Raw genomic sequence first — 27,282 nt, forward strand, 5'->3', positions numbered from 1 at the left:
ATCCAGTTGTGAATGGTGGTGTAGAATTAAACAACTAACTGGAGGAGGTGGCTCCACAAATATCCCCATCCTCAATGATGGGGGAGCCCAGCACATCAGTGCGAAAGATAAGGCTGAAGGATTTGCAACAATCTAGAACCAGAAATGCCGCGTTGATGATCCATTTCAGCCTCCTCCTGAAGTCCCCAGCATCACAGTTGCCAGTCTTCAGCCAATCCGATTCACTCCATGTGATATCAAAAAATGACTGAAGGCACTGGATATTGCAAAGGCTATGGGCCCTGAAAACATTCTGGCAACAGTACTGAAGACCTGTGCTCCAGAACAAGCCCCTAGCCAAGCTGTTCCAGTACAGCTACAACACTGGCATCTACCCAGCAATATGGAAAATTGTCCAGGTATGTCCTGTACACACAAAGCAGGACAAATCCAACCTGGCTAATTACTCCCCGTCAGTCTACTCTCAATCATCAGTAAAGTGATGGAAGGTGTCGTTGATAGTGCTATCAAGCAGCACTTGTTTTGCAATAACCTGCTCAGTGACGCTCAGTTTGGGTTCCGCCAGGGCCACTCAGCTCCTGACCTCATTACAGCCTTGGTTCAAACATGGACGAAAGAGTTGAACTCAAGAGGTGAGGTGAGAGTGACTGCCCTTGACATCAAGGCAGCATTTGACCGAGTATGGCATCAAGGAGCCCTAGCAAAACTGAGGTCAATGGGAATCGGGGAAAACTCTCCACTGGTTGGAGTCGTACCTAGCGCAAAGAAAATGATTGTAGTTGTTGGAGGCCAATCATCGCAGCTCCAGGACATCACTGCAGGAGTTCCTCAGGGTAGTGTCCTCGGCTCAACCATCTTCAGCTGCTTCATCAATGACCTTCCTTCAATCATAAGGTCAAAAGTGGGGATGTTCACTGTGCAATTATCAATGTTCAGCACCATTTGTGACTCCTCAGATACTGAAGCAGTCCGTGTAGAATTGCAGCAAGACCTGGACATTATCCAGGCTTGGGCTGGTAAGTGGCAAGTAACATTCGCGCCACACAAGTGCCAGGCAGTGACCATCTCCAACAAGAGAGAATCTAACCATCTCCCCATGATGTTCAATGGCATTACCATCGCTGAATCCCCCACTGTCAATATCCTGGGGGTTGTCATTGACCAGAAACTGAACTGGAGTAGCCATATAAATACCGTGGCTACAAGAGCAGGTAGAGGCGAGGAATCTTGCAGCGAGTAACTCACCTCCTGACTCCCCAAAGCCTGTCCACCATCTACAAGGCACAGGTCAGGAGTGTGATGGAATACTCTTCACTTGTCTGGATGGGTGCAGCTCCAACAACACTCAAAAAGCTCGACGCCATCCAGGACAAAGCAGCCCGCTTGATTGGCACTCCATCCACAAACATTCACTCCCTCCACCACCGACACACAGTGGCAGCAGTGTGTACCATCTACAAGATGCACTGCAGCAACACACCAAGGCTCCTTCGACAGCACCTTCCAAACCTGTGACCTCTACCAACTAGAAGGACAAGGGCAGCAAATGCATGGGAACATCACCACCTGCAAGTTCCCCTCCAAGTCACACACCATCCTGACTTGGAACTGTATTGCCGTTCCTTCACTGTCGCTGGGTCAAAATTCTGGAACTCCCTTCCTAACAGCATTGTGGATGTACCTGCCTCAAATGGACTGCAGCGGTTCAAGAAGGCAGCTCGACACCACCTTCTCAAGGGCAATTAGGGATGGGCAATAAATGCTGGCCTGGCCAGCAATGCCCACATTCCATGAATGAATTAAAAATCAGGAGAAATGTTAAACAGGCTGCCGACTCGTTTTATTCTATTTCGCAAATTCAAAATCTTATGTCTTGTTTGCAATCCGCTCAAAGTAACCTTCCATTTTAGTGTAGTTTCTGTGACTGTTATCACTGCAGGTATATACTGACACCTGCGTATCAGTTACAAGCCCTCTCACTGGCAGCCCAACCTGGATTGGAGTTAGTTTAAGGTTCGTGAGACGCGAAGAGTCACATCTCAGCTTCTTTCACAAGACAGTGGCTGTGTGTGTTTGGAAATACAGGTTTCCCTCGTTTTTCATTTGCCATTTACCAAAAACCTTGTCCACGGTCGGATTAGCAACAGTTGGGTTATTTATCTGGTGAAGTGGCTGGTTAGCTGCTTACGTTAAAAGTTCACTGTTACCAACTGTGGGTTGGCTGCTAGATCTAGGTAAGGGGAATGAAACGGCTTTTTTAGGAAGTGCAGATTTTATAACTCTTGTTCCGTAGTTTATTTTATGAGCCACACATTACAACAGTGACTATATATCAAATGTACCTCATTAGCTATGAAGCACTTTTTAATGTCCTGAGGTTGTGGAAAGTGTTGCGTTAATGTAAGTTTGTTTGTAAACAAGAAAAAGTGGGTATTTCAAACAAAAGAACCTGTAGCCTCCAATGCAGGAACAGCACAGAACTAAACTTAAAGAATTCCAGATTAGGACAAAGAATCAAACTGAGACTGTACATGTGAAGGAATGCTTCCCTTTATTCTATTATCAGGTATCAAACAAAATCTCGCAACAACAATGCAACAGTAAATGGCAAAGTTGAAGTCACAGAGCATTAAGCGTTTTCTAACTGTCTGGAAATACACAAAGTTGCTAGCAGTTTCAATCAGCACACTATCACTCTCAATATATGAGTTACATTGAAAGTAGGCAAAAAGCAAAATATTCCTTTGGAGTGTGTTTGTTTCAATTTCTGGTGACTCCAGATCCAAGCAACAGTATCTGCTGCAGGTTACTCACTAAAAGCTGAACCATGCGCTGCAGCCATTTGGGGCCTGTGCACCCACTGGGGGATTTTCACAAGGGTCAGTACAGTTCCTGAAGCCAGACTGAATCTCCATCACGCTGACTGCTGACTAGACGATTCAATCTCCAATCATCCCTCTGCCATGAGCTTGCTCTAAAGAAATTATTGAAGTTCCACCCATTTTTGGACACGTGTTGGTGATGAGATTAATCGTTGTGTTCTTAAAGGTATGTTCTGTGCATTTCCAAGCAGTTTAAGTTGTCTTGTGCAATCATTTAATGAGAGAACATTCCACTTTTAAAGATTATAAAATATACAACACTTACAAAATGTCATTACTTTTTTACATAATTTTCTGAAAGTGTTCACTCCCTAGTACCTCAACCAACTAGTTGTTCTTCAGGCCTGACACTAGTCAATGACTCGCAACAGGCTGTTCAGCTGCGCAAGCATCATATAAAATATTAAATGGAAGGCAAGTCAATCGAACACCCCTAACACAGCAATTCCTTGTCAGGGAGGCTCCAAAAGGTGTTTGTAACTAAATTGAATCAGAGAAACATTGTTGTCTAACTACAGAAATGCAGAGATGCTGGACAGGTGAACAGTCTTTGTGACACCAGCCGTTACACTATGTCATGTGTAGCTCGTATGCTCGATCCATCAGTCCACCACATGCAAGTTTTCAGTTCCGCACACCACACTGTAGGAACGATATATTGATCTTGGACAGGATGCAGCACAGATATACCAGAATCATGCTGGAGCTAAAGGGGTTAAATTATGAGGGCAGCTTGTATGCATTAGGTTTGTACTCCCTCAAGTATTGAGGTTAAGGGGTAATATAATTGAAGTGTATAGATAATTAAAAGATTTGATAGTTTCCCTCTATAAAGCCTATTTCCTATGGTGGGGGATCCAGAACAAGGGGGCAGAACTTCAAAATTTGAGCCAGGTCGTTCAGGGGTGATGTCAGGAACTTCTTCACACAAAGGGGAGTGGGAATGTGGAACTCCCTCCCCAAAAAGCCGTTGAGGCTGGGGGTCAATTCAAAACTGAGATTGATAGATTTTTGTTGTGGAAGAGTATTACGAGTTACAGAACCAAGGCAGCTAAATGGAGTTAAGATACAGATTAGCTATGATCTAATTGAATGGTGGAACAAGCTCCAGTGGCTGAATGTTTCCTGTTTCTGTGAAGATTGCAGAGACGAGGGGTAGTCATCTCTGGGTGACACTCACATCAGCTCTGGCTGGCTCCAAACACCCTTAATAAAACCAACCCTGTTTAAATCCAGTGGAATGTGGATCGAGTGACCATGGCAAGGTGAGGAAGATGTTCATCAATATTAAGCTATGGTCCCATGGAGGAGGAACAGCAATGGATGCCCATTGCTAGTGTCTCTAATGATTGATCATAGTAACGGAGACAAAAAATCCAGGGAGGAAAATGAGGAGAAACGTTTTCACGTGACGAGTTGTTAGGGTGTAGAATGCACTGCCAGTGAAAACAGATTCACTAGTAACTTTCTAATGGGAATTGGATAAATACTGGAAAAGGAAAAATTTATGCGGCTATGGGGAAAGAGCAGGGGGGAGTGCGATTAATTGGATAGCTCTTTCAAAGAGCTAGCACAGGAACAATAGGCTGAATGGCCTCCTATGCTGGATCATTCTATGAAGATTCAATGAATCACAAGAAAGAAAAATTAAAATAACTTTCAACTCCTGATATTGTATCTGAATTTGCATAATTTTTCACCATGGACTCCAGAAGCATTCTAACTGCACCCCCACACTGTTCTATTCCCTTTCCCTCATGTGTTTAGCTTCCCTTTAAATGTCTCGATACTATTCACCTCAACCGCTCCTTGTGGTAGCGAGTTCCACATTCTCACCACTTTGGGTGAAGAAGGTTCTCCTGAATTCTTGATTGGATTTATTAGTAACCATCCTAGTTTTTGACTCCCCCACACATGGAAACAATTTCTCCAAGTTTACCCTATCGAAACCCCTTCATAATTTTAAAGATTTCTATTAGGTCAACTATCACTTCTCTAGAGAAAAGAGCCCCAGCCTGTTCACTCTTTCCTGATAAGAATAACCTCTCAGTTCTGGTATCATCCTTCTAAATCTTTGTTATACTTTCTCAAGTGCCTTTATAACCTATTTCTAATATGGAGACTAGAACTGTTCACAGTGCTCCAAGTGTGGTAGAACCAAAGTTCTATACAAATTTAAAATAACCCCCCCCCTGCTTTTAAATTCTATTCCTCTAGAAATGAACGCCAGTGCTTTGTTTGCTTTTATTATGACCTTAACTTGTGCCACTACTTTTAATGGTTTGACAATCTGCATTCCCATGTCTGTCTGCTCCTCTTCCCCCATTTAGGCATTTATTTTCCAAGGAGTATGTGCCCTTTTTATTCCTCCTACCAAAATGCACCACCTCATACGTATTTATATTGAAATTATTTATACATCCAATTTGCCATATACACTCCCCACTTCTGTTTTATTAACCCCCACTTTCTAGTTACTGTTAAACATGGGCTGAAATTAGCTCCATGTTTAAACGTTAGACCAGGAAGTGGTATTTTCAGAAAGTGAAGCGTTCCCATTTTTCCCAGCATGTTTCAGATGGAAATGGCTGTCCATGGTCTCTTGGCTAATACAGCCCATCTCTCTGAGAAGTTTCAAGATGTCATTTTTGAACTTGACCCCAATAAACACATAAAGGACAGGGTTCAGACAACTGTGACTGAATCCAATGCTCTCTGACACCACAATGGTAAACTTCAGCTTGCTGTTGAAATCACAATCTGCACTGATCACATCGAGTGAGTGTAATGTTTTGATGAACAATGCCACATTGTAGGGTGTCCAGCAGATGAAAAACATCGCAGTGACCGTCAGCACAACCTTGACAGCCTTGTGCCTCTCAAAGTTCTGGGTCTTGCACAGGGTTTTGATCACCTTGGCATAACAGTAACACATGACAGCAAGTGGCAAGGAGAAGCCAATCCCATGGTATAAAAATTGCTCAACTAGCAGCCAGTTGTTGGCCCTCATATCATCTGACGGGTAGGTGCATACGGTATAATTCCTGAGCACGTCAGTCTCAATTTTAAAGAAGATTAGATTTGGAATTTGGAGGATGAAACCTGTCACCCAGACAGCTGAGCAGACCAGGTGGACATACTTGGCTTTACGTTTTTTGTAAGTCTGGACTGCATGGACGATGGCGAGGTAGCGGTCAAAGCTGATACAACCTAACAGCAGGCTGTTACAGAAGAAGTTGAGCTTGTGGATGGAACCTATTAGTTTGCAAAGGACGTCTCCAAAGAGCCACCCGAAAATACTTTCAATGGCAAGAAAAGGTAGGACCAAGACTAGAAGTAGGTCTGCCATTGCCAGGTGCAGCAAGTAGTTGTCAGTTGGAGTCCTCGATTGCCTGTAACGTAGCAGAATCAACAGCACCAGGGCATTTCCAATGGTCCCAAAGAAGAAGACCAAGAAATAAACTATGGGTACAATGACTTTTTTGAAATACTTGGGGATGTCATCTTCTTCAGAGCAGTACGATTCTCCATAATCCAAAGTAATACCCTCAGAGATAGATGTATTGTCCATAAACACAGTGTCCAGAAACTAAAGGGAATAAAATTCACAAACACTGAGCATTAAAATGGTTTTAGAAACATTTGGCTTATTTACTTTGAAAACATGTCTGCCTCATCATCCCAGAAACCGTGTCGCAATCCCTTGTGCCTCAGTAAGATGGTTCAGTGAGCTCAGACTAATAGATCAGATTTCAGTCTGATCTCAGCTGGCTAAAGGGGAGGAACCTGAGAATGAGCCCTTATTGATTCTGGGTTAAGGGAGGGGGAAGTTGGCCAGAATACCCAGCACTGACTCCGGCTGAAACCTGTGACTGTATGAGGGTTGGGTGAGGATATTGTCAGAGTGCTCACAGCCCAGCAGCTTGCTGTATTGATGGGAATGTCAGTCTTCCTATCACCAACAAAGCTTCTCAATCTCTGATACCAACTCATTTGGTTTTAGCAATAGTGTTGATGTACAAGGCATTTTGACAACATGAAAGATAATTATTTCTTGGGGATTAACCTGTAGTTAGTGGGGGAGCTTCACAATTTCAATATGGTATACAGGGGAAATGGGAGTAGGTCATTCAGTCCCTTGGACCTATTCCACCTTTCTGCCCACCTTGGTGCAGTAACCTCAATATACCTACCCCAGACAAATCTATCAACACAGAAGCAAAATACTGCAGATGCTGGAAATCTAAAATAAAAATAGAAAATGCTGGAAATACTCAGCATGCCTGGCTGCACCTGTGGAGAGAGAAACAGAACTAATGTTTCAGATTAATGACCTTTCATCAAATTTATCAATCTCAGTTTCGAAATTTTCGATTGACCCCGCCCCCAGCCTCAACAGCTTTTTGCAGGAGAGAGTTCCAAATTTCCACTCCCCATTGTGTGAAGAAGTGCTTCCTGACATCAGCCCCTGAACGGCCTAGCTCTCATTTTAAGGTTCTGCCCCCATGTTCTGGACTCCTCCCACAAGAGCAAATAGTTTCTCTCTATTTGCCCTATCAAATCCTTTAGTCATTGTAAACAACTCAATTAGATCATCCCTTAATCTTCAATACTCAAGGGAGAAGATAATCATGGGCGGTATCAAGAATTTGTGTGGGGGCCGTGGAGGAAATTTAACAGGGCACAGGAGCGTGGAAAGTATGCTGCAGATTTATTGATGCTAACCCCACCCAACCCCCCCCCCCCCCCACCCCACTGTGTTGGGGATGGCAGCTGCTGCGTCCAGAATTCACACTGAGATATATACAAACCAAGTTGTCATCTGGTGTCTACTGTGGTCCTCAGAGAGGACAGAACCTTCACCACCATCTCAAGAGACTGAAAACAAGTGTTCTAGATTCTAAATGAAATGGGTCAGACCAGAACGTTACTAATTTAGAGACTCTATTTTGAGATGACTGTGTTTTATATCTCATGCTATTTATTTTCTAAACCACCGTCAGTCTCAGTTGCCTTTAATAGTCATTCAGTAAAAGCCCAATTCTGGTTATTTTGAGACACTAAGCTTTTGTGAAGATTCCACACTTGCTTAGCTTTGTGTAAATTGTGGTGTATAAATTCCATGAGTCCAAAGCAATCAGTGATCGTAACAGCAACATTTTAGCATTAATTCAATACACTCTCATCCCAATATAGAGAGTGAGGAGAAAGGTTAGGAGAAATTGCTTTAGTTGGAGCGTGGAATGCTTTTCCATAGGGAATGTTTGAAGCAGAGAGCATTGAGTCTTAAGAGAAAATTGGATGGAACTTTTGAAGCAGAGAAAGATACAGGGTTATTGGGAGAGATCTCAGAGGATTATAGGGCTGGAGGAAGTTACAGAGATAGGGAGGGGGCGAGGTTAAGGAGGGATTTATAAACAAGGCTAAGAAATTTCAAATCAAGGCATTGCCAGACTGGGAGCTAATGTAGTGAGCACAGGGGTGATGAACGAGACCTGGTGTGAGGTATAATACAGGCAGCAGAACTTTGGATGAGCTCAAATTTATGGAGGGTGGAAGGTGGGAGGCTGGGCAGGAGTGTGTTCAAATAGTCATGGCTAGAGGTAACAAAGGCACAGATGAGGGTGTCAGCAGCAGATGAACTGAGACGGGGACAGAGTCAGTGATATTACAGAGGTGGATGTAGAGAGGTCTTAGTGATGGAGTGGATATGGGGCTGGAAGCTCAACTCTGTGAAGTGGCACAGGATATTTTTTCTACATTAAAGGTACTATATGAATGTAACTGCCAGTAGTAATACACAGAAATCAGTTATTATACTGTTCAGTATAAACTCACACACTGTATGATATAAACTCACACTGTTCAGTATAAACTCACACACTGACAGCCTATCTGAAATTCTGGTGGATCTGTTGCACATTCTCAGCATTTTCTGTTTTTGTTTCAGATTTTCTGGTTATGTAGTATTTTTCTTTTTGTGCCTGTGGTTCTCAGACGCTGCAGTGCAGCATTCGTGTGCAGAGGGCAGTTGGTTTACAGAGCTGACTTGTTGTTAAAAGGTACCTGGACATGCACCTGAAGTGCTTTAACTGGCAAGGCGATGGACCATGTGTTAGAAGGTGGGATTAGATTCGGCGGCTAGTTTTTTCAGCCGGCACGGACACGATGGGCTGAATGGCCTCCTTCTTGCTGTAATTTTTCTATGGTTGGTCCTGGATAGTGCAGTGGGTTAATCACACCGTGCTTCATCTCTGTTCTAAACTTATAAATAAAGATTGAACTTGCATTTCTATAGCACCTTTCAGAACCTCAGGATGTCCTGAAGTGCTTTACAAATAATCAGGTACCTTTGTTGGTGTTGGAAACACGGCAGCCAATATGTGCACAGCAAGATCCCGCAAACAGCAATGTGATAATGACCACTTAATCTGTTTCTTAGTGTTAAATATTGTCCCCAGGACAGAGGGAGAACTCCTCTGCTCTTTCAAATAATGTCATGGAAAGGGCAAATGGGGCTTTAGTTTAACATCTGATCTGAAAGCCACCCCTCCGACAGTGCAGCACCCCCTCAGTACTGACCCTCTGACAGTGCAGCACCCCCTCAGTACTGCCCCTCTGACAGTGCAGCACCCCCTCAGTACTGACCCTCTGACAGTGCAGCACTCCCTCAGTACTGACCCTCCGACAGTGCAGCACTCCCTCAGTACTGCCTCTCCAACAGTGCAGCACCCCCTCAGTACTGCCTCTCCAACAGTGCAGCAACCCCTCAGTACTGCCCCTCTGACAGTGTGGCACTCCCTCAGTACTGACTCTCTGACAATGCAGCGCTTCCTCAGGACTGACCCTCCATCAGTGCAGCGCTCCCTCAGTACTGCCCCTCTGACAATGCAGCACTCCCTCAGTACTGACCCTCTGACAGTGCAGCACTCCCTCAGTACTGACCCTCTGACAGTGCAGCACTCCCTCAGTACTGACCCTCTGTCAATGCAGCACTCCCTCAGTACTGACCCTCTGACAATGCAGCACTCCCTCAGTACTGACCCTCTGACAGTGCAGCACTCCCTCAGTACTGACCCTCTGTCAATGCAGCACTCCCTCAGTACTGACCCTCTGACAGTGCAGCACTCCCTCAGTACTGACCCTCTGACAGTGCAGCACTCCCTCAGTACTGACCCTCTGACAGTGCAGCACTCCCTCAGTACTGACCCTCTGACAGTGCAGCACTCCCTCAGTACTGACCCTCTGACAGTGCAGCACTCCCTCAGTACTGACCCTCTGACAATGCAGCACTCCCTCAGTACTGACCCTCTGACAGTGCAGCACTCCCTCAGTACTGACCCTCTGACAGTGCAGCACTCCCTCAGTACTGACCCTCTGACAATGCAGCACTCCCTCAGTACTGACCCTCTGACAGTGCAGCACTCCCTCAGTACTGACCCTCTGTCAATGCAGCACTCCCTCAGTACTGACCCTCTGACAGTGCAGCACTCCCTCAGTACTGACCCTCTGACAGTGCAGCACTCCCTCAGTACTGACCCTCTGACAATGCAGCACTCCCTCAGTACTGACCCTCTGACAGTGCAGCACTCCCTCAGTACTGACCCTCTGACAGTGCAGCACTCCCTCAGTACTGACCCTCTGACAGTGCAGCACTCCCTCAGTACTGACCCTCTGACAGTGCAGCACTCCCTCAGTACTGCCCCTCCAACAGTGCAGCACTCCCTCAGTACTGACCCTCTGACAGTGCAGCACTCCCTCAGTACTGCCCCTCTGACAGTGCAGCACTCCCTCAGTACTGACCCTCTGACAGTGCAGCACTCCTTCAGTGCTGACCCTCTGACAGTGCAGCGTTCCCTCAATACTGCACTGGAATTATGCTAACTCATTGGGTGAATGTCTCCCCTCACTGCTCGTCATAGGACTCCTGATCAGAATAAATATGGACAGTTTAAACATTACTGTTTTGATGATTCAGAACAAACGGACCCAAATTAATAGCCTCTCTGAGAGAGGATGTATGTGGGAAATGGATGATCCTGTAGCAGCTGCTTTTTTAGGTTAACTTTTACGTTGTACCTAACCTGCACTGGCCTTTCTTCCTCTTAATGTTGGTCCCCTGCCTTTTACCCTCCATCATCTTGAGCTCATCCAAAACTCTGTTGCCTGTATCCTAACTCACACCAAGTCCCATTACCTATCACCTCCTGTGCTCACTGACCTACACTGGCTCCCGGACCAGCAATGCCTCCGTTTTAAAATTCTCAACCTTGTTTTCAAATCCCTCCATGTCCTCGCCCCTTACAATCTCTGTAACCTCCTCCAGCCCCACAACCCTCTGAGATCGCTGCGCTTTTCCAGTTCTGCCCTCTTGCACATCCCTGATTTTAATCACTCCGCCATTGGCGGCCGTGCCTTCAGCTGCCTGGGCCCCAAGTCCTGGAATTCCCTCCCTAAACCTCTCCGCTCTCTATCGTATGCTCCTCTTTTAAGACTTTCCTTAAAGCCGACCTCTGACAATGCTTTTGGTCATCAGTCTCAGTGTCTCATGTTGCTGGGTGTCAGTTTGTTTTGATAACACTCCGTTGAATCTCCTTGGAATATTTTATTATATTAAAGGCACTGTGCAAATGCAGATTGTTGCTGTTGATGCCCAGATTCTTAAAGGCTTCCCAATGAACTAATAATCCAGAGAACGTGAGTTCAAATCCTACCATGGGCAATTTGAAAATTTGAATTCAGATTCTTTTTTAAATTTGGAAATATAAAGATTGCCTCAGTAAAAGTGACCATGAAGCTTGTATCGTCATTAAAACCCAATTTGTTCACTAATGTCCTTTAGAGAAGGAAACCTGCCATCCTTACCTGGTCTAGCCTACACGTGACTCCTGTCCCACAACAACCTGGTTGACTTTTAAGAGCCTTCTGAAATATCCCAGCAAACCGCTCAGTTTGTATCAATCCATCCCAAAGAAGGCAGCTCATCACACCGTTTCTGGGCCATTAGGGACAGGAACATAGGAACAGAAGTAGGCCATTCAGCCCATCGAGCCTGTCCCGCCATTCAATATGTTCATGGCTGATCATCCACTTCAATGCTTTTTTCCCACACTATCTTCATATCCCCTTATGTCATTGGTATTTAGAAATCTGTCCATCTCTCCTTTAAACATACTCAATGACTGAGCTTCCACAGCCCTCTGGGGTAGAGAATTCCAAAGATTCACAACCCTCTGAGTAAAGAAATTTCTCCTCATCTCGGTCCAAAGTGGCTTCCCCCTTGTTTTGAAATTGTGTCCCCTGGTTCTAGACTCCCCAACCAGGGGAAACATCTTACCTGCATCTACCCTGTCTATCCCTAAGATGAGCAATAGATGCCAGTGACACCCACATCCAGAGAGTGAATTTAAAATGCAGTTTGATGATGGCTCCAAAACAGTAGATAATGGGGAAACAGCAGGAAACAGTATCTGCTGACGCACCGAGTGGTCAGCACAGAGTGGTCAGCACAGAGTGTAAAAGTTGGGACCTTATTCATCAGGTACGTGGTTCTTGTTCCCTGTGTGGATGAGGACAAAGTCTGCAGGCAGCATGAGCAAACTGACTAATGCACTGAGGTACAGGAGACCATTCAAATGGGAGGAGTGAAAACAAATGCGGTAGTGGTAGGGGACACTACAGTCAGGGGGATGGATACTGCTCTCTACAGCCACAACCAGAAGTCCTGAAGGTCATGCTGCCTGGTCGGTGGTGGGTAAAGCTAAGCAGAGTGTGGCTGGAAAGGACAGTGTTTAACAGTAATAGTCCATTAGAGTCAGAGAGAGATACAGTACTGAAACAGGCCCTTCGGCCCACCGAGTCTGTGCCGACCATCAACCACCCATTTATACTAATCCTACATTAATCCCATTTTCCCTCTCATATCCCCACCTTCCCTCAATTCTCTTACCACCTACCTACACTAGGGGCAATTTTTACAATGGCCAATTAACCTATCAACCCACAAGTCTTTGGCACGTGGGAGGAAACCGGAGCACCCGGAGGAAACCCACGCGGTCACAGGGAGAACTTGCAAACCCCACACACAGGCAGTACCCAGAACTGAACCCGGGTCACTGGAGCTGTGAGGCTGCGGTGCTAACCACTGCGCCACTCTACAGGAAAAATGGTAAAAAGTTAAAATTAAAAGTGCCTTATCTGGATGCACAAAGAATTTGTAACAAGATAGGAAATTAATGACACAAATTGTGATAAATGGATTTGATCTCATTGCCATTACAAAGATGTTGCTGCACAGTGACCAAAGTTGGGAACTAAATATTCCAGGGTGCTTGACATTTCAATAACAAGGACAAAGTGGGAAAGGAATGAGAGTAGCCCTTATAATAAAGAACAATATAGGGATAGTAATGAGAAAGGATCTTGGCTTATATAAGCGGGATCTAGAATCAGTATGGGTGGAGATAAGAAAAATGGGCAGAAAACACTGCTGGGAGTAGTTTATAGGCCCCTAATAGTAGCTTGCCCGTCTAAGAGCGAAGTCCAAAGTACGGAAAGTCCTCATCAGGGAACTCCTCTTTGCTGACGATGCTGCTTTAACATCTCACACTGAAGAGTGCCTGTAGAGTCTCATCGACAGGTTTGCAGCTGCCTGCAATGAATTTGGCCTAACCATCAGCCTCAAGAAAACGAACATCATGGGGCAGGACGTCAGAAATGCTCCATCCATCAATATTGGCCACCACGCTCTGGAAGTGGTTCAAGAGTTCACCTACCTAGGCTCAACTATCACCAGTAACCTGTCTCTAGATGCAGAAATCAACAAGCGCATGGGAAAGGCTTCCACTGCTATGTCCAGACTGGCCAAGAGAGTGTGGGAAAATGGCGCACTGACACGGAACACAAAAGTCCGAGTGTATCAGGCCTGTGTCCTCAGTACCTTGCTCTATGGCAGCGAGGCCTGGACAACGTATGTCAGCCAAGAGCAACGTCTCAATTCATTCCATCTTTGCTGCCTCCGGAGAATACTTGGCATCAGGTGGCAGGACCGTATCTCCAACACAGAAGTCCTCGAGGCGGCCAACATCCCCAGCTTATACACACTACTGAGTCAGCGGCGCTTGAGATGGCTTGGCCATGTGAGCCGCATGGAAGATGGCAGGATCCCCAAAGACACATTGTACAGCGAGCTCGCCACTGATATCAGACCCACTGGCTGTCCATGTCTCCACTTTAAAGACATCTGCAAACGCGACATGAAATCCTGTGACATTGATCACAAGTCGTGGGAGTCAGTTGCCAGCGTCCGCCAGAGATGGCGGGCAGCCATAAAGGCGGGGCTAAAGTGTGGCGAGTTGAAGAGACTTAGTAGTTGGCAGGAAAAAAGACAGAGGCGCAAGGGGAGAGACAACTGTGTAACAGCCCCGACAAACAAATTTTTCTGTAGCACCTGTGGAAGAGCCTGTCACTCTAGAATTGGCCTTTTTAGCCACTCCAGGCGCTGCTTCACAAACCACTGACCACCTCCAGGCGCTTACCCATTGTCTCTCGAGATAAGGAGGCCAAAGAAGAATAGTAGCTACACTGTTGGATAGAGTATTAATCAAGAAATAAGAGGAGCTTGTAACAAAAGCAATGCAATTATTGTGGGGGGACTTTAATCTTCATATAGATTGGACAAACTAAACCAGCAAAAGTAGTTTAGAAGACGAGTTCACGGAATACATTCAAGACTGTTTTCTAGAACCATACATCATGAAACCAACCAGGGAAGAAGCTATTTTAGATTTTATTTTGTGTAATGTGACAGGGTTAATTAGTGATCTCATAGTAAGGGATCCTCTGGCAAAGAGTGTTCATAATATGATAGACTAATACACTGGTTTCAGACTTAGGTACGTCAGGATCAAACTCAACGTGAAAGAGGATTGAACTTAAATAAAGCCAATTACATAGGTATGAGGGACGAGTTGGCTAAGGTAGATTGGGAAATTAGCTTAAAAGCTTTGACAGTAGATGAGCAATGGTAAATATTTAAAGAAATATTTTATCATTCTCAATAAATCAGCGTTCTATTGAGAAATAAAAAACTCCAGGGGAAAAGTGATCCATCCGTGTCACAAACGAAAGAATTTAAGGATAGTATTGGATTAAAAGCAGAGCCTTATATTGCCGAGAAGAGCAATAAACCTGTGTTTTAGATACCTGCAAAGAATGACCAAAAAATAGATAAGGAGGGAGAAAATAGAATGAGAATAAACTAGTCAAAATTATATAAAAACAGATTGTAAGAGTTTCCACAAGTATGTAAAAAGGAATAGATTAATGAAAGTAAAGGTGGGGCCCTTAGAAGATGAGACAAGAGAAATTATAATGGGGAATCTTCCCTTCTTAGACAGTCCCTCGGGATCGAGGATGACTTGCTTCCACTCTGATTCAATGGGTACTGAGATGGCTGATAAGTCCAATGCGTGATCTGCAGACTCTGCCACATGAGGGAAAGGTGGTGCTTGAAGGGTCAGGTTGATGAGTTGTTTGGAGGTTTACGTGCTCCCTCTGATGCCTCAACTTCACTTCTGCATGTTCCTGACCAAGTCCCTCGAGGTGTATGATCCCTTCCCGAATGAGCTTTCTCCATCTTGGATGGTCTGAAGCCAGGGACTCCCACAGGTCGACCGGGGATGTTTGATCTCTTCAGGGATGCTTTGAAGACATCTCAAAAACGTTTCTACTGTCTTCTTGGGAGTCTCCTGCCACGACCAAGTTCTGAGTAAACAGCTTCTTCGGGAGTCTGGTGTCAGCCATGTGAATGTCCTGCCCAGTGGAGCTGGTTTTGGGTGATTAGATCCCCAATGTTGGGCAGTTTGACTTGGGAGAGGACGTTGCTGTTGGGCCGCCTTTCTTGCCACCGGATTTGGAGATCTTGTGGAGGTATCTCTGGTGGTACTTCTGCAGTGCTTTGAGGTGTCTCCTATAGGCTGTCCAAGTCTCCGAAGCATATAGAAGCACAAGAGTCACTGCTGCCCGGTAAACCATGCTCTTAGTCTCGGGTTTGACATCCTGATCCTTAAATACTCTCTTCCTCAGTCATCCGAAGGCTGAGCTGGCACCTTGGCGGGGATGATGAACCTTGTCAACTATTTCCGGTTTCACTGAAAGGAGGCTTCCATGATATGGAAAATGGTCCATATTTTCCAGGATCCTGCCATTGATCTTGATTGATGGGGGGAGGTGTTGTGCTATGGGAGCTGTTTGGAAGAGGACATTCATTTTCTGAGTGTTTAGCGAAAGACCCATTTTCTCATGGGGAATAAGGAAATGGCAGAGACGTTAAACAAATATTTTGTGTGTCTTCACAGTAAAAGACTCAAAAAAATACCAGAAATAAAGGGTAACCAAGGGGCCAATGAGAGTGAGGAACTTAAAGTAAATAATATGAGTAAAGAAAAAGAAAAATGAATGTCCTCTTCCAACCAGCTCCCACAGCACAACACCTCCCCCCATCAATCAAGATCAATGGTGAGGTCCTGGAATATATAGACCATTTTCCAGATCTTGGAAGCTGCCTTTCAGTGAAAGCAGACAGAGCAACAAGGTCCATTGTTGTCTCCAACGTATCAGCTTAGCCTTTGGCTGACTGAGGAAGAGAGTATTTGAGAATCAGGATCTCAAACCCAAGACTAAGATCATGGTTTACCAGGACCAAAAGCCGTCAAATCCCCTGGACCTGATGGCCTACATTTTAACGTTCAAAAAGAGATGACTGCGGAGATGGTGGATGCACTGGTTGTGATCTTCTAAAGTTCCCTAGATTCTGGAATGATCCCAGTGAATTGGAAAGTAGCAAATGTAACACCGTCATTCAAAAAGGAGGAAGAGAGAAAGCAGGGAACGACAGGCTAGTTGTCATCACTTGTCAGGAAAATGTAGGAATTCATTATTAAGGAAGAGATAACACAGCACTTGGAAAATCATATAATTAGGCTGAGTCAACATGGTTTTATGAAAGGAAAATTGAGTTTGACAAATCTATTGTAGAGTTTTTGAGGATATAACTAGCAGGTTAGATGAAGGGAAACCAGTGGATTTAATATATTTGGATTTTCAAAAGGCATACAATACATGTTACATAAAAGATTGTTGCACAAGATAAGGTTTCATAGGGCTGCGGGTAATATATTAGCATGGATTGCAGATTGGTTAAAGGATAGAAAACTGTGAATAGAAATAAACAGGTCTTTTTCAGGTTGGCAGGTCTGTTATTAGCAAAGCGCCAGAAGGGTCAGTGCTTTGGTGTCAGCTATTTACAATCAATGTTAATGACGTAGATGAAGGGACTGAGTGTAGCTTATCCAGCTTTGCTGACGGTTCAAAGCTAAGTGGGAAAGTAAACTGTGAGAAGGACACAAAATAGGCTGCAAAGTGATATAGATAGGTTAAGTAAGTGGGCAAGAAGGTGGCAGAGGACATCGCTGCAAGAGTTCCTTAGGGTAGTGTCCGAGGCCCAACCATCTTCAGATGCTTCATCAATGACCCTCCCTCCATCATAAGATCAGACGTGGGGATGTTCACTGTTGATTACACAGTGTTCAATACCATTCGTGACTCCTCAGATACTGAAGCATTCTGTGTCCATATACAGCAAGACCTGGACAGCATTCGGGTTTGGGCTGATAAGTGGCAAGTAACATTTGCACCACACAAGTTTCAGGCAATGACTGTCTCCAACAAGAGAGAATCTAACCATCTCCCCTTGATATTCAACAGTGATAGCACTGCTGAATCCCCCAACATCAGTATCCTGGGTGTTACCATTGACCAGAAACTGAACTGGAGTAGCCATATAAATACCTTCACTACAACAGCAGGTCAGAAGATGGGAATTCTGCAGCAAATAACTCACCTCCTGACTCCGCAATGCCTGTCCACCATCTACAAGGAACAAGTTAGGAATGCGATGGAAGACTCTCCATTTTCCTGGATGAGTGCAGCTCCAACAACACTCAAGAAGTTCAACACCAAATGGGACAAAGCAGCCCGCTTGATTGTCACCCCATCCACTGCCTTAAACATTCACTCTCTCCACTACAGACATACAGTGGCAGCAGTGTGTACCTTCCAAACTTGCGACTTCTCCAAATAGAAGGACAAGGGCAGCAGATGCATGGAAACACCACCACCTTCAAGTTCCCCTCCCAGTCACACACCACTTGGAACTATATCGCCGTTCCTTCACTGTCACTGGGTCAAAATTCTGGAACTCCCTTACTAACAGCACTGTGGGTGTACCTACACCCCAAGGACTGCAGCGGTTCAAGAAGGCAGCTCACCACCACCTTCTCAAGGGCAATTAGGGATGGGCAACAAATGCTGGCCTAGCCAGCGACACTCACATACCATGAACAAATAAAAAAGAATGTGGGGGAATGTAAAGTTATTAATTTTGGTAGGAAGAATAAGAAAAATGAATATTTTTAAATGTTGAGAAACTATAAAATGTTGATGTTGAGAGGGATTTGGGTGTCCTTGTACAAGGAAGACAGAAATCTAACATGCAGATATAGCAAGCTATCAGAAAAGCGAATGATATGTTGGCCTTTATTGCTAGGGGCTTGGAGTACAAAAGTAAGGAGGTCTTGCTGCAATTGTGCAGGGGTTTGGATTACTGTGTACGCTTTTCGTTCCATACTTAAGGAAGGATATACTTGCTTTAGGCGGGTGCAGCGAAGGTTCACTAGGTTGATTCCTGGGATGGGAGAGTTATCCTACGAGGAGAGATTGAGTAAGCTGGAGCTGTATTTTCTTGAGTTTAGAAGAATGAAAGGTGATCTTATTGAAACATATAAGGTTCTGAGAGGACTTGACAGAGTAGTTGTTGAGAGGCTGTTTCCCCTGGCTGGAGGGTCAACAACTAGGGGTCATAGTCTCAGGTTACAAAAATATATTGATCTCTGTCTTGAATATAGTCATCATCCGCATGAACATCCACAGCCGTCTGGGGTGAAGAATTCCATAGATTCCCAACACTTTGAGTGAAGAAATTTCTATTCATCTCAGATTAGTAAATAGACCAACTATCAAATGGGGAATTAACCCAAAAACATTACACCTGATGGAAAATTATTCTCATTAATAAACACTGACCAGAGCCAGTATTGTGAACAGAGAAAATATTACTTAAAAAATTTTGCTCCATGCAAAATCTAAAAGCTGCACTGTGCAAATAATTGCATTCAGCATTGTTATTCCCCCTGCTCACTAATCAGCTCTACAGCCTTTAGGCTTTGAAAGGTAACTTAAGAGGCAGCCAGAACATTTCTCACATGTTATTACGAATGTCCCCATCACACCCCCATTAATGGAGAATGAGGAATACTTACTTCAGATAGGTTATCCATCATGGTCAGTCTCATCTTGGACGTTTATACTCAGGTAATAAGTTTTACTGATGTGGTGATGACCCGCCTCTCAGTTTCACTAATACATTGCCGTCTCCTTCGAATATGCAGAACTGCTACCCAACAGTAAAATCTAGTCAGTAAAGATGTTTTTTTTAAATGATTGACACCCTTCCTGTCAGACAAATTTAAATAAGGGGGAGGAGTGGGTGCGGCTGGGAATGTTCCCTTTTATTCCTTGATTTGCATAATGATCTGCATTGGTCAAATGTGACTTTGAGCAGCTGTTCAGAGCAGGTAAAAGAAAGAGTTGCATTTATATAGCACCTCTCACATCCTCAGGATGTTCCAAAGACTTTCACAGCCAATTAAGTATTTTGAAGCGTAGCCACTGCTAAAAGTGACCTATTTGTTGCTAAAGTCCCAATGATCCATTTTCCTAAATACCAAAAGAGAGAAGAAAAAATGCCCCAAAGGAAATGTCTCAGCTAACCAGGAAGAGGACAATCTGAGGTGGAGATGGGAAAAATAAAGAAAGCACCAAATGCACTAGACTGGAAGGTGGATTATTAAGAAGTTTCGGTGGCAAGGCAGAGAGTTACAGGTATAGTGACTGATAGCACAGGGTCCAATAATGTGGCAAACAGAATGGGGTACAAGCAAGCCAGATTGCAAGGAGCAGAAGACATGAGCTGGAACATGGGGCAGGAGAAGATTGCTTAGATGAGCTGGGTGGAGATTGTAGAGGAAATTGAAAGTGAGAATGAAGAATTTTGAAATGAATGGAAGTGGGGGAAAGAGAATTTGTCGGAGTTGGGTGGGACAGGACTTGGTGTGAGAAAGACTCGGAGTATAGAGTTTGCATTAAATGCAGTTTGTGAAAGGTGGGCAGGGAATTCAAAAACTCAGTTCTAGGGCTGATGAACGTGTGGGTTTAGGTTTAGCCAGTGGAAGGGGTGAGGTAAGGGAGCAATAAATACGATCTTGGCCAGGGTTTGGAGGCAGAAAGCCACTTTGGAGACAAGAAGAACCCAGAGATTCTATGCTACTTGGCTGTGCCTGAACGGCTAACCAGAGGCCTGCTGGTACCTGGTGGGGACTGAAAAGAGTGGCTTCAGTTCTGGTTTTGCTGAGCTACTGGACATTTCAGCTCATCTAAGACAAGCATGTTGGATAGTACACCACCAACCTTGGTAGTGGGAGATTTGCACGTAATTTTCTAATTTCCTAACAGGAAGCCTCACCAGACTGGCAACATATCAACAACGTTAGAAAAATCATACACACAGCTCGTCAAATGTCTGCTACATTCTTCCTCCCAGTGACCTGGCCAATATTTATCCCTCAACCAACATCACCAAAACAGATTATCTGGTCACTATCACCTCGCTGTGTACAAATTAGCTGCTGTGTTTCCTGCATTACAACAGTGACCACACTTCAAAAAGTACTTCATTGGCTGTAAAGTCCTTTGGGATGTCCAATGGTCGTGAAAGGCACTATATAAATGCAAGTTCTTACTGTTTTTAGAACAGAGGAAATCAGGTGATGATTTGATAGAGATGTTTTAAATTATGAAGGGATGGTTCAATGTAGATGCATATTAACTGCTCCTCTTAACTCAACAAAGCTATAACCCTGGATTCCTACTGGGCTGCTTTTGGAATGATCTGTATCCCTGAAAACTGTAACTTGGGCCCTACCCATATCCTGTATAATAAAAGAGGCTTACCACTTGAAACAGACAAACATGCCTCATCCCCTTTAAGAATGGCGGTAATGGGAGTGTCACATTAAAGCAGTGGTGTTAATGCCAATCTGACCTAGATTAAATGGTCTGGCTGAGGAAATTGGGGATATTTAAAGAGAGAATGACTTGCATTTCTATAGCACCTTTCATGACCTCAGGGCATTCCAAAGTGCCTTACAACCAATGAAGTACTTTTGAAGTGTAGTCACTGTTGTTATGACAGTTCCAGAAAAGAAGCTCAAGGACATCTTAGTGAGCGGTACTCAAGCTAAAGGTGGTGTAAATAAACTGAACCACAATAATAGCAACAAAGCAACAGCGGGAGGCCATTCAGCCCCTCAAGCTGCTCTGTCATTCAATTAGATCATGGCTGATCTGTATCCTCAGCTCCATTTTCCAACTTTTGTTCCTTGATATCCCTGTAGCCGGATGGCTAATAGCTATACATCTGCAAAGCATGAAGGGAAAAATAGCCAGCCTTACACAAGGACAAAGACTGCTTCCTGATTTCACTCCTAACTGGCTGAACTCTAATTTTAAGTTTATGCTGGACACCCCCACCAGAGGAAATAGATTTTCTCTATTTACCCTAACAAATCTTACTAATATTATAAATGCCTTGATGAGATCATCCCTCAATCTGCTGAGTTCAAGGGAATAAAAGCCAACTTTATGAAAACTGTCATGGAACATCCTGGCCCAGGAGATTGGAGGCAGAGGTCAATGGCAAGTTCAAAAAGGAACAGGATAGATACTTGGCTGAGGTGTATGGAGCCACTTCCTAAACTAGGTGAGCAGCCGCAGACAAACCCTCCAGGAGTACAGCCCTTCTTAATCTGCAGGATATCAATGTTTATGAGCCGATTACAGCCACCAGAACTCAGCAAAGTGACAATATTTCAATGTGACTGTTGCATTTCCTGGCTGATAAGTTCTATGGTTCTGGGAAGACTGGAGTGCCTACAGTTTTTAGCAGCACTGCGCTATTGTTTGCCCTCTGGTACATTGCTAAAAAGGACCATTATTCAATATGTGATCTTCGACAGTGTCACTGGGCTATTTGAGTATGATGTAGTACATCCAGGTCTGATGCTTAAAAGGGCAGGGAAGTCAATAGCATACTCAAAAACAATTTATATTTATATAGTCCCTTTAACATAGTAAAAGGTCCCAAGGTGCTTCACAGGAGCCATTAACAAACAAATTTTAATATCCAGCCACATAAGGAAATATTAGGATAGGTAACCAAAAACTTGGACACAGAATTAGTTTTTATGGAGCGTCTTAAGGCAGGAGAGAGAGCGACGAGAGGTTTAGGGAGGGAATTCCACTGCTTAGGGCCCATACAAGTGAAGGCACGGTATTCAATGGTGGAGCAGGGGAAACTGGGGATATGCAATAGGACAGAATTGGAGGAGCACAGAGATCTTGGAGAGTTGGAGGAGTTTACAAAGAAAGGGAGGGATAAGGTCATGGAGGGATTTTAAAATCAAGGCATTGCTAGACCAGGAGCCAATGTAGGTCAGAGAGAATGTTGTAAAGAATGATTTGGGTTAGAGTCTCAAGTACACAGAGCTGCTAACACTGAGCTTTGAGTTACTGGCTGAGTGACTTTGTGTTGGAGGTTTATTTATAGCGACACTACTTTTCAAAACCTCTCTCTATCACCCCCTGGTGGACATACCATCAGTAATTTCACAGCTACAGGTAGTTTTGCCTCTCATTCTCCCCACTCTTTGTTAAATATAGAAATGTTCATCAAAGGTTATTCCTCCCCTTGTGCTCTTTTTTCCCATTCTATTTCTTCTTTCTGTTTGGCTCAGACCTGAACATTTATCTGGATTATACAGAGAGATATGGAACTGCAAGAGATTTGCCTCCAATTAGAAGTGTTTGCATTACAGTAGTCAGCAGAAACATGTACCAATTAAAAACAGGAGTACATAGGAGTATGCACATACACACACACACATGCTCACACACACTTGCACTTGCACACATAATGATCAGGACTGGTTTCCCCCTGCTAGCCCTACAGTTATTCACCCACGCACATACACACTAGTCTTGTGTGAGCCATTCAACTGTGGGGCCATTGCAGCCAAACCTGATCCTGTCTGACAGCACACACGCACCCTTTCCAGTAAACCAATGAAAAGAGTAACTCGGGCAGTGTGTATAATGGGAGGCCAATCCAATATTGTCAATTTTACCCAATTGTTGTAGCGGCTCAAACATGAAGAATGTTGGAAAAAGATTTAATTTAAATTTTTGTGTTCATCAAGGTGAGGGATGTTGGTATTGGGGAACAAAACTCTTTCCATTGAAACACTCCCAGGTCAGCTGTGGCACAGCCAGATGCAGAGTAAAGCTCCCTCCTCCCTCTTCCAAACTCCAGAACAGCCTCCTCTATTGCACCAGTGTAACAGCCTGCTATCTGCTACACCAGCAGTGGGCACTCTCCGGCCTTTCAGCGTGAGACTGACAATTACTGATCAATTAGAACACTTTGGCTTTGTAGGACATTGGTTTGCAAACAGGGATCCACGGATCCCTTGGGGTAGATATAGAATTTCCAGGGGATCTTGCAAAATAATATGAACTGCGAGCTGGAAGGTGGGAGCAGAGTGCGGCCTCCACATGTGCAGCACAGTGCTGGCTGGCTGTCTCACTTAGAAGGGGACCACAGGAGAAAGAACATGATTGCCAGGTAGACACGCAGTTCCCAAGGCTGGTGATGGTGCCAGGTGAATTCAATCTTGTTCAAGAGAGGGGAGTTTTTTTGAATATTTAAGTACTGCAACTCAGCAGTGAGAAGCAGGCACACCCATCTCACTAATATCTGTAAATTAATCCCTGTTTCCTTAAAAGCATTATTAAAACAGTCTTTACATGCAGCACCTTCATATTATAAGTAATTTTTATATTTGTTTCATGGGATGTGGGCATTACTGGCTAGGCCAACATTTGTGGCCCATCTCTAATTGCCCTTGAGAAGGTGGTGGTGAGCTGCCTTCTTGAACCACTGCAGTCTTTGGGGAGTAGATACACCCACAGTGCTGTTAGAGAGGGAGTTCCAGGATTTTGATCCAGCGACAGTGAAGGAACGGCGAAATAGTTCCAAGTCAGGATGGTGTGTGGCTTGGAGGAGAACTTGCAGATGGTGGTGTTCTCATGCACCAATTCTCCTTGTCTTTCTAGGTGGTAGAGGTTGAGGGTTTGGAAGGTGCTGTCGAAGGAGGTGTGGTGAGTGGCTGCAGTGCATCTTGTAGATGGTACACACTGCTGCCACTGTGTGTCGGTGGTGGAGGGAGTGAATGTTTGTGGATGGAGTGCCAATCAAGCAGGCTACTTTGTCCTGGATGGCGTCGAGCTTTTTGAGTGTTGTTGGAGCTGCACCCATCCAGACAAGTGAAGAGTATTCCATCACACTCCTGACTTGTGCCTTGTAGATGAGCCTACTATAGTACTGTAATTTAGATGGAGATCCAAGATTGCTAATCCATTTGATAAGGGGTCCTTTAACCAAAAAGTATGAGACCCACTAATGTAGGACCATGACTACAATGAACTGGAAAACAAAGATAGTATCAGACAAAGTCAACATAGGTTTATGAAAGGGAAATCATGCTTGTTAAATATAGAAGAGAAACTGAGTCATTCTGAAAGGCAGAGCAAATATAAACCTGTTAAGGCACAAGTGAAAAATGCAAGGATGGATTGCATTTATTTTAATGCAAGGAGTCTTACTAATAAGGCAGATGAATTAAGGGCATTGATTAGCACATGGGATTATGATATTATTACGATCACAGAGACATGGTTGAGGGAAGGGCAGGACTGGCAACTCAATATTCCAGGGTATAGAATCTTCAGGCGTGACAGGGGAGGGAATAAAAGAGGAGGTGGTATTGCACTGTTGATCAAGGAGTCAATTACTGCAGTAAGGAGGGATGATATCTTAGAAGTGTCCTCAAATGAGGCCATTTGGGTAGAACTTAAAAACAAAAAGGGGGAAATCACTTGGCTGGGAGTGTACTACAGGCCTCCAAACAGTCAGGGAGAGATAGAGGAGCAGCTATGTAGGCAAATCTCGGAGAGGTGTAAAAATAATAGGGTAATAATAGTAGGGGATTTCAACTTCCCCAATATCAACTGGGACAGTCTTAGTGCAAAAGGCTTAAAGGGGGCAGAATTCTTAAAATGCATACAAGAGAGCTTTTTGAGCCAGCACGTAGAAAGTCCTACAAGAGAAGGGGCAGTACTGGACCTAATCCTAGGGAATGAAGCTGGACAGGTAGTAGAAGTGTCAGTGGGGGAACAGTTCGGGAATAGTGACCATAACTCTGTAAGATTTAAGGTAGTTATGAAAAAGAACACAGACGGGCTGGAAATAAAGGTACTGCATTGGTGGAAGGCCAATTTCAATTTGATAAAACAGGATCTGGCCAAAGTGGACTGGGAGCAGCTACTTGTAGGAAAGTCTACATCAGATCAGTGGGAGTCATTCAACGAGGAAATAGTGAGAGTTCAGAGCCAACATGTACCCGTTAAGGTGAAGGGTAGGACTAACAAGTCCAGGGAACCCTGGATGTCAAGGGATATGGAGGATTGAATCAGGAAAAAAAGGAGGCTTATGGCAGATTCAGAGTGCTGAAAACAGTGGAGGCCCCAGAGGAATGTAGAAAGTGTAGGGGGGTACTTAAAAAAGAAATTAGGAGAGCGAAGAGGGGACATGAAAAAACATTGGCGGGCAAGATAAAGGAAAATCCTAAGCCATTTTATAAGTATATTAAGGGCAAGAGGATGACCAGGGAGAGAGTGGGCCCATTAGGGACCAAAGTGGCAATGTGTGTGTGGAACCGGAGGACATAGGTGAGGTTTTAAATGATCACTTTTCATTTGTGTTCACTATGGAGAAGGACGATGTAGGTGTAGAGATCAGTGAGGGGGATTGCGATATATTTGAACATATTAGCATTGAAAGGGAGGAAGTATTAGATGTTTTAGCGGGCTTAAAAGTGCATAAATCCCCAGGTCCAGATGAGATGTATCCTAGGCTGTTATGTGAGGCAAGGAGGAGATAGCAGGGGCTCTGACACAAAATTTCAAATCCTCTCTGGCCACAGGAGAGGTATCAGAGGACTGGAGGACAGCGAATGTGGTACCATTATTCAAGAAGGGTAGCAGGGATAGACCAGGTAATTACAGGCCAGTGAGACTAACATCAGTGGTTGGGAAACTATTGGAAAAAATTCTGAGGGACAGGATTAATCTCCATTAATCAGGGATAGTCAGCATGGCTTTGTCAGGGGGAGATCGTATCTAACTAACAATTGAATTTTTCGAGAAGGTGACTAGATGTGTAGATGAGGGTAAAGCAGTTGATGTAGTCTACATGGACTTCAGTAAGGCTTTTGATAAGGTCCCACATGGGAGATTGGTTAAGAAGGTAAGAGCCCATGGAATCCAGAGCAATTTGGCAAATTGGATCCAAAATTGGCTTAGTGGCAGGAAACAGAGGGTGATGGTCGAGGGTTGTTTTTGCGAGTGGAAGCCTGTAACCAGTGGTGTACCACAGGGATTGGTGCTGGGTCCCTTGCTGTTTGTAGTGTTCATTAATGATTTAGACGTGAATATATGAGGTATGATATGTAAGTTCGCAGATGACATGAAAATTGGTGGTGTCGTAAATAGTGGAGGAGGAAAGCCTTAGATTACAGGACGATATAAATGGGCTGGTAAGATGGGCGGAGCAGTGACAAATGGAATTTAATCCTGAGAAGTGTCAGGTGATGCATTTTGGGAGGACTAACAAGGCAAGGGAATATACAATGAATGGTTGGACCCTAGGAAGTACAGAGGGTCAGAGGGACCTCGGTGTACTTGTCCATAGATCACTGAAGGCAGCAGCACAGGTAGATAAGGTGGTTAGGAAGGCATATGGGATACTTGCCTTTATTAGCCAAGGCACAGAATATAAGAGCAGGGAGGTTATGATGGAGCTGTATAAAATGCTAGTTAGGCCACAGCTGGAGTACTGTGTACAGTTCTGGTCACCACACTATAGGAAGGATGTGATTGCACTGGAGAGGGTGCAGAGGAGATGCACCAGGATGTTGCCTGGGCTGGAGCATTTCAGTATGAAAAGAGACTGAAAAGGCTAGGGTTGTTTTCCTTAGAGCAGAGAAGGCTGAGGGGAGGACATGATTGAGGTATACAAAATTATGAGGGGCATTAATAGTTCAGATAG

The 27,282-nt window shown here is 44.4% G+C and overlaps 1 protein-coding gene across 2 annotated transcripts; it reads right to left on the reverse strand.

The window, feature by feature from the left end:
- Positions 1-2,534: 2,534 nt before the first annotated feature.
- On the reverse strand, positions 2,535-19,431 carry LOC137381480 (C-X-C chemokine receptor type 5). 2 transcript variants are annotated; one of them, XM_068054149.1, is made up of 2 exons: positions 19,262-19,431; positions 2,535-6,471 (listed from the first exon to the last, which is right to left on the reverse strand). In XM_068054149.1, exons 1-2 carry the CDS (start codon positions 19,292-19,294, stop codon positions 5,392-5,394), a joined length of 1,113 nt encoding a protein of 370 aa, XP_067910250.1. In that variant the 5' UTR covers positions 19,295-19,431; the 3' UTR covers positions 2,535-5,391. The 2 variants fall into 2 exon arrangements, with proteins under 2 accessions (XP_067910250.1, XP_067910251.1); XM_068054150.1 differs by lacking the exon at positions 19,262-19,431 and adding an exon at positions 17,785-18,020.
- Between the last annotated feature and the right edge of the window lie 7,851 nt (positions 19,432-27,282).

Source organism: Heterodontus francisci, chromosome 22 (genome assembly GCF_036365525.1).
Source record: "Heterodontus francisci isolate sHetFra1 chromosome 22, sHetFra1.hap1, whole genome shotgun sequence".
NCBI lineage: Eukaryota > Metazoa > Chordata > Chondrichthyes > Heterodontiformes > Heterodontidae > Heterodontus > Heterodontus francisci.